The 7,413-nt window shown below is 49.6% G+C and overlaps 1 protein-coding gene across 1 annotated transcript; it reads left to right on the top strand.

The window, feature by feature from the left end:
• The first annotated feature begins 352 nt into the window (after positions 1-352).
• On the top strand, positions 353-5,052 carry NECAP1 (NECAP endocytosis associated 1). The gene is made up of 8 exons (XM_021533894.3): positions 353-544; positions 1,848-1,948; positions 2,085-2,189; positions 2,582-2,663; positions 3,061-3,169; positions 3,266-3,452; positions 4,599-4,692; positions 4,809-5,052. Exons 1-8 carry the CDS (start codon positions 447-449, stop codon positions 4,855-4,857), a joined length of 825 nt encoding a protein of 274 aa, XP_021389569.1. The 5' UTR covers positions 353-446; the 3' UTR covers positions 4,858-5,052.
• Positions 5,053-7,413: the final 2,361 nt, after the last annotated feature.

The following is a 7,413-nucleotide window of genomic DNA, read 5'->3' as shown; positions in this document are numbered from 1 at the left end:
AACTAAGCTTTGCACAGGTGCCGTTTCCATCACTTCCAGCAGCAAATTTCCGTGCTGTGCACCGCATTTCCTCTTTGGCTCTTTTACCACAAAGCCACCAAATCGCCGCAGCACAGGGGAGGGCGGCCGGACGGGCAGCTCGGTGCCGTGAGGGCTGCCCCTAACAAACATGGCCGCGCCAGCCCCGCCGCGACACCTGCCAGGCCCCAAGATGGCGCCGGCCGCCACTGCTGTGTCAGGGCCGGCTCCAAGATGGTGCCCTCCCGCCCCCGCTCCCCGCTGCCAACACCCAAGATGGCTTCCTCCGCTTCACCGACGTGGCCCGCGTCTGGCGCGACCGCGCTGGCGCCCCCAGGCGGTGTCTGCCCTCACCAAAGATGGCGGTGGGCAGCGCCGCTGGTCACTAGGCTCCCGCCGCTCGCTCCTCGCCGGGCTTCGCGGCCGACATGGCGGCGGCCGAGCTGGAGTACGAGTCCGTTCTCTGCGTGAAGCCCGATGTCAACGTCTACCGCATCCCGCCGCGCACCTCCAACCGCGGGTACAGGTGAGGGAGCGTCCGGCGCCCGCGATCGGCCCGGCTTGCCTCAGTCCCTGCCCGCAGGGCAGCCGGGGGCCGGGCAGTGCCATGCCGCGGCCCGGCCTCGTCCCTTGGGAACGCCGTGTCCTGTGGCCGCGAGCAGGTCTGGCCATCCCCCGAGCCCTCTCCCGCCGAGCTCGGGAGGAGCCGCCGCTGGAAGTGCCTGTGGCGGCAGGTGGTGAGCGCCTGGAGGCGGGGGAGCCTCCGCGCCGTGCTGTGGCAGCAGCGGCTGCTCTGTTACCGGGGGCAGGAGGCGAGGGCAGCGTGCTGCTCCGGGCAGGGCTGACGCCTGCTCCCGCTTTCTGGGTTCTCTGCCATGTGACACTGATGTGCGCCTTGGATTTGGCCTGGGGGCTCTCGCAGTGGTGGAGAGGGAAGCGGGGGGAATTCGGAGTGAGTTTTAAGAAGAGGCTGCAGAACCAGCAGTTACAAAGACCTCTGGTCAGCCAAAAGCAGCGGAGTGTGACTTTGTAAGATGTGCCCACAGGCCTGCTGGAGGAGTGGGTTTGTGAACTCCCTGAACCTGACAGACTGTAGGCGGATATTGTGCCTGGCTAAGGATGTTTGTTTCCAGTTATAAAATCCCGTAGATTTTACAGCACTAAGCCTGCCAGAGTTCAGGAAGTGTTTGGACAATGCTCTCAGGCACATGGTGTCATTTTGGGTGTCCTGTGCAGGGCCGGAAGCTGGATTCAGTGATCCTTCCAACTCAGAATATTCTGTGATGCTGTAGGTTGGGTTTTTTCTCTCTTTTTTTTTTTTTCCTTCACAAGAGCCTGTGGCAAAGAGTGTGACGGGTCAGTCAAAATATCTGTATGTGTGTTTTGACTGGTGTAAGTCAGCTGCCTCTAGGCTATGAAGTACTCAGCTGTGTTATTTTACAGCCATAGAGTGGAATAATGGAGTGTCTTTTCAGCATGTTACTAATTAATTTTTGGGGTCTTCTCAATGCTCACAAGTCACTTTTGTGGATTCCCTGTTGAAGTGAGTTTCTGTGCTTCTGTCTCCCCTCTTTGGTAAATGTACACAGATGAGGAGTTGATGTTCTCTGGTCTGTGTCTCTTTCCCTTTGCCCAGAGGTGCCAGTCAGAGTTGTGTCTCAGTTGGCAGCAGCAAGAGAGGAGCTGAGACCCCGTGTCTTATTTGGGGAGGGAAGTGGAATGAGGCAGCTGCAGGGGCTGAGGGTTTGGGGGGAGAGATTTCTACTGAGGTGGCTGGGCAGAATTGGAGAGGTTAACTCTGGTCAGTATTCAGCTGCTCTTCCTTTCAGGGCATCTGACTGGAAACTGGACCATCCAGACTGGACAGGGCGGCTTCGTGTCACCTCCAAAGGCAAAACTGCTTACATAAAACTGGAGGATAAGGTTTCAGGTAAGGGAATGGCTGTGCCTTGCCAAGGCTGGGATTCTGCCCCTGAGCCTGTGTTTCTAAGCCTGCCCAGAGCTGTGCATGGCAGCCCTGGCCATGCTTTAGGAAGTGTTCTGAACACCTGATTCTCTGTTGGCAGGAGAACTTTTTGCCCAGGCTCCTATAGATCAATACCCTGGCATTGCAGTGGAGACTGTGGCAGATTCCAGCCGCTACTTTGTCATTCGAATTCAGGATGGCACTGGTGAGTTGGGGGCCAGCGTAGGTGCCAAGTGCTAGGGGTGGAGGAGACCCAGGTGGAGCTGGGAGTGTGCCAGGAGGATGAAAATGATTTTGGGAATGCTGAAAAGGCCAGGTGGTGTGCCTGAAGGGATCTGAGGACAAGGTAAACAGAAGAGGTTCTCTAAATTGCACAAAGTCCAGGGGCTGGGCTGGGAAGGAACATTTAGTTTCCAAGTACGCTCCGTGGGAAGAAGGGTGCATCCTGAAGGCTGGGGACAATGAAATGCTGTGACCTGCTGGCATCCAGCTGCAGGTGTGTCAAAGAGAGGTAGCACAGAGTGGTTTAGGACAAGCAGAGGGATTTATGGCCCAGTTGCAGGGCACTTCCAGTGACTCCTCCTGTCTCCTTGCCAGGACGAAGTGCTTTTATAGGCATTGGCTTCACAGATCGGGGTGATGCCTTTGACTTCAACGTCTCTTTGCAGGATCACTTCAAGTGAGTTTTGCTTTTTGGGATGCTCTTTTTCCTCTTGCCTGTAGAACATGGTGGGTGGTGGTGCATGTTCATTTAGCACAGGTTTCCTTGGGGTGGCCCTGAAGCCTTGCTCTGGCAAGGGACACTTGTGTGTGCTGCCAGTGTGCAAGCTGAGAGCCCCTGCAGGGTCAGATCTGTATGTCTTAAGCTTAGGTCCTGTGATGCTCCAAGTACAGTGTTAAACAGCTCCACGGGTTTGTTGTGGTCCTAGCTTTGCGCTGTGTGACACCAGAAGTAGGGAGGTACCTGGTTTGACAAGGCAAAGTAGTTTGGTGGGATGGATGGAGAAACCACATGTTTTTCTAAAACACTGTTCCTTTTTGACACAGGGTCTCATGCTTTTCTCTCTTCTTTTAAGGTGGGTGAAGCAGGAGACTGAAATCTCCAAGGAGTCCCAGGAAGCTGACACACGTCCCAAATTAGACTTAGGGTTTAAGGAAGGGCAGACCATCAAACTAAACATTGGGGTAAGCAGACCAGTTTACTCTGCTTCTTTCTCTGGATGTGCCAATGAAGACTCTTATTTACACTTCTTTTTTTTTTTTTTTTTTTTTTAAACTCAGAACATGACATCAAAGAAAGCAGGAGCAGCCAAGCCCCGTGTGTCTGGATCAGGGGGCCTAAGCCTGCTGCCACCCCCACCAGGAGGCAAAACTGCAGTCCCTCCTATACCTCCCCCTTCTTCCACAGCCATTGCCAACCATGTCACACCACCACCTGTGCAGAAATCCTGTAATGCAAGCAGTGCAGGTAAACCTTAGCACTGAGCCATCAGTTTGTCAGACATTGGCTGTGCTGCTTCAGCAAACTGTGTTCAATCTAGTGCCAGCAGTGCCCTCTGAGACATGGTCTGTCCCAAGGATTTTGGTCTCTTTGGCAGCTCCAGTGTCCCCAGTGCAAGAAAGATGTGGATCTGTTATACTGGGTCCAGAGGAAGGCCATGGGAATGGTCAGAAGGCTGGAACGACTCCTGTGAAGAAAGACTGAGAGGATTGGGGTTGTTTAGCCTGGAGAGGACAAGGCTCTGGGGTGACATCTCACTATGTAAAGAGAGCTTGTAAGAAAGATGGAGAAATACTTCTTACCAGGCTTGTAGTGACAGGGCAAAGGGTAGAGGCTCAAACTGAAAGAGGGTAGATTACACTGGATATAAAGAAGAAATTTTTACCATGAGGGTGGTGAAGACCTGGAACAGGTTGCCCAGAGAAGCAGTGGATACTCCTTCATTTGAAATGTTTCAGACCAGATTGGACAGGACTTTGAGTAACCTGATTTAGTGCAAGATGTCCCTGCTCATGGCATGGCAGTGGGACTAGATGAGATGGTCATTGGAGGTCCCTTCCAACATAAATCATCCTGTGATGCTGTAACAAAGAGGTTGCTGAAGTCTTGTGGATGCTGTGTTAAAAGTGTGACCATGCAGAGGTGTCTGGAGAGCTGATGATCCCTTTGTGAAAGCTGACTTCAGCAGTGCTGTCCACAGGTTTGAGTGAGAAGAAAACACGAGCTTCTGAGCAGGGCTCATGTGGTCCCAAGTTTGTACTGTTGAGGTGGTGGCTGTTTGGCAGCTGTTATGATTGCTGAGCTTGGGTTGAGTCTGATCCTTATATCTGCTGGGAGAGGTAAAAAGTGACAAATGTGTCAGGTGATGTGCTGAGTGGAGACTGAATAGTTCCTGAAGACAGTGTACCCTTGCAGTGTCAGGTGGAGGTGTGCACATTCAGCAAAAGGAGATGCTGTTAAAACAAGCCCCTCAAAAAGTCTGAATTCTGCAGGGAAAGCTGGAGTTTCTTCAAAGATTTTCTGTCCTGAATCCAGGATTTTGACAGTTAAAATACCTATAGGGTTTTCTGGATAAGCTGATGTATTTTTTTTTCTCTCTCTCTTCTGCTTTAGATATTCTTTTAGATTTAGATGCTCCTGCAGCTGCATCCAAGGCACCAGTATCAGCTACCACAGATCTCTGGGGAGACTTCAGCACTGCATCCAGGTAAACTGTAATGAATGGAACATAAGAAGGGTAGTGTCCTGATGGGTGTGGGAAGAACCAGAAGTTAAGAAGTCTTACTGCATCTGCTCATTTGATTTTCCTTTTTTTTGTTTCAGTGCTGTTCCCAATCAGGCTCCTCAGCAGTCCAACTGGGTCCAGTTCTGAATGATCAAAGCAGTGGAATGGGACAAATTGATGACCTAGAAGCACCAAATGGGATCAGAGGGGGCACAAACCTCTCTAGTCTTCAATCACATTGGGACAATCCTTCATTTTTAGATCAGACCTTCACTTAAACTTCCTATTTTTGATCCCACTGAACCTAAAGAGATCATACTGACTCCTCCCAAGATGGGCAGGGAGAAAAGAGGTAGCCTTATCGCCTCCATCCACTTGGCCATTACATGGTACATCCTAGCTCTTTTTCCCTGTCTTCCCATACAGAGAAAGCAAGAATCTTGAAGAAAGTGTGTACAGGAGGAGGCTGGGTAGGTGCCTCTGGGTTCCTTGTCCTTCAGATTTTATCTGGCTAGGCTGTTGCTTTTTGTGGCTGCTTTCAGTAGTGACTGCAGCCCCTGCAGTGCTGAGGACAGCTGCATTTGGCTACACATGCTAAATGGAACCTCTAAGGAGATAGGTCTTTTCTCAACACGAAACCCTCTTGGATTAATGACATCTGTGGTGAGGAGTGACTCTCCTCATGCACACACTACTCTTCCGTCTTTGGTGCAATTCTTGGTAGTGCTGCATGTCCTTGTGCTCCTGTGGGAGGAGTCATGCAAGTCCTTGAGTAGGCCTGCTGCTGTTGCGCTGTAGGTCCAGGTGGGCACGCTATCTCAAGGCTCCTGATTTGGATTGCAGGTTCACCGGAGGAACTTCTCTCATTTTAACTCCTTTCTCCCCAGGCAAAGGCCTCACTGTCACTGAGCTGTTTTAACTGGAAATAGCTTTAAGGGGAAAAAATGCCTGTTTTTACAATTTGGTAGTTACTTGCACTATATGACAAGCAGGTGATTCCCACCACTCAGCATTTCATGTTCCTGCATCACTATCCTGAGCCCTGGCCTTGTGTTATGACTTGGCACTGTGTTACAAGTATTGCATATCTACAGTAAGAATTATGGTGGGACAATAGATTATTCTGTGATGGACAGTCTCCTTCCCCTTTTTAACTCACTCATTTGAGAAAGAAATGTATAGTAGGCTCAGTCCTCAGATCTGTGGGAGCAAAATTCTCACACCTCTGTTCCTTATTTTGACTTTTTTTCTGAATCTGACTTTTAGGGATGTGAGCTGGTTATTGAACTTATATTTTTATTTTTAATGTGTCCAAGCCCCCTCTATTTCCTGTGTGGTTAAGGGAGTTAGAAAGAGGTAAAAAGTCATGACTTCCTACTATTTCTTTGGGAGAGTTTTGTGAGGCAGCGTGGACACTATTTCATCTTCAGTAGCTGTGGATGTGATCTGGGGTCTGTTGGTTACTGTTGGTGAACTCACAGGGCAGGCTGGAAACCTCACGCTGCTGAATTGCTACACTTCATGCTAGCACAGAAGCCCCAAACAGTAGCTGGGAAGTTGGTCTCAGTAACTCTTGGCTGTACCCAGTTGCTGGAACGCTAGGGCATTGGTGCTTTGCTGGAAAGCTTCTTCCTGTTTTGAACACTCAACACATCAACACTTTTGTGTCTCTAGCACACCTATGCCAGGAAATGCTTCCCTTTGGGCAAAAATTTTCTGGTGAGGCTTTTAAAAGAGTAGTTAGATGTATGCACCTTGTATTGGCAAAGGTCTTTTGTCATTTTTGTCTGGCTACAGTGAGGGCATTTTGGAGACAGTTTCGCTTAGACCATCCCTCTGGGGAGGAACATTCTTGAAATAGCTCTAAAGCTGCTGCAGTTCCACTTGTGGAAGTGGGGACCAGACTGCTCTTGGATGTATTTTAAGTAGTCATTTAACCCTGATTCCCTGGCTCTCTTGGTGTTTCCCCCTGCCAGCCCTCCCCTGCCTTTATAGTCACTCCTGCAGTCTCACTGTACTTTAACTTCTTGCCTCCTGAACTTGTGGATGGCTATAGTCTGCAAGCAACATCAGAGACTCCTGGGTTGGCATTTTGTTTTCTTTGTCTTTTAGTTTGCCCGCGTCCTTGTGAGGTCCTGTCATTTCAACTATGTATCAATTCCCCAACCAAGGAAGTTGATGGCACCAATTAACAACTAACTAGGAGCCTCTTCTGTATTGTCATAGTATTCTGGAGATAATATATTATGTATTTGAAAAGCTGAAGAAGCAAAAATTAAAGATATATGTATATAAAGCATAAGATGTACCGGTGCAAATGGTAATTAAACAAGTAATACTGGGGAAAAAATATGATGAGTATTTTAAGTTGTCAAAATGTTTTTGCTTTGGAAGCGTCTAGTTTGAAGGTCTGCATGTCTCCAGCAAGATCCTCACAGCCTGTTTATCCTTCTGCATATCTGTTGTGGCCTGCAGACTGAACAAGACCAACTCCAGGAGTGATGGGTTCAGGGTCTGTCTGGGCAAAGAGGTAGGAGTGTGGAAAAAGGACACAAAAATCACATGGCTGTTCCACATACGGCAAAAAAACTCGCACAGTACCAAGCACAAATCAACAACATGGAAACAGGCCTGAGTGTAGGTTCCTGTGGGACTTGGTAAGTGTGGATAAAACAAGTAGGTGAGAAGACTTAATTGCCCTGG

This window comes from Lonchura striata, chromosome 2 (genome assembly GCF_046129695.1).
Source record: "Lonchura striata isolate bLonStr1 chromosome 2, bLonStr1.mat, whole genome shotgun sequence".
NCBI classification, from domain to species: Eukaryota; Metazoa; Chordata; class Aves; order Passeriformes; family Estrildidae; genus Lonchura; species Lonchura striata.
Note: the sequence above shows the minus strand (reverse complement) of the source record. Positions and strands in the feature narration are given on the sequence as shown.

Coding starts and splice junctions, on each gene's coding strand:
- NECAP1 (XM_021533894.3), top strand. CDS start 447: ATGGCGGCGGCCGAGCTGGAGTACGAGTCCGTTCTCTGCGTGAAGCCC. Junction 2,190..2,581: donor TCGAATTCAGGATGGCACTG/GTGAGTTGGGGG, acceptor TCTCCTTGCCAG/GACGAAGTGCTTTTATAGGC. Junction 3,170..3,265: donor CCATCAAACTAAACATTGGG/GTAAGCAGACCA, acceptor TTTTAAACTCAG/AACATGACATCAAAGAAAGC.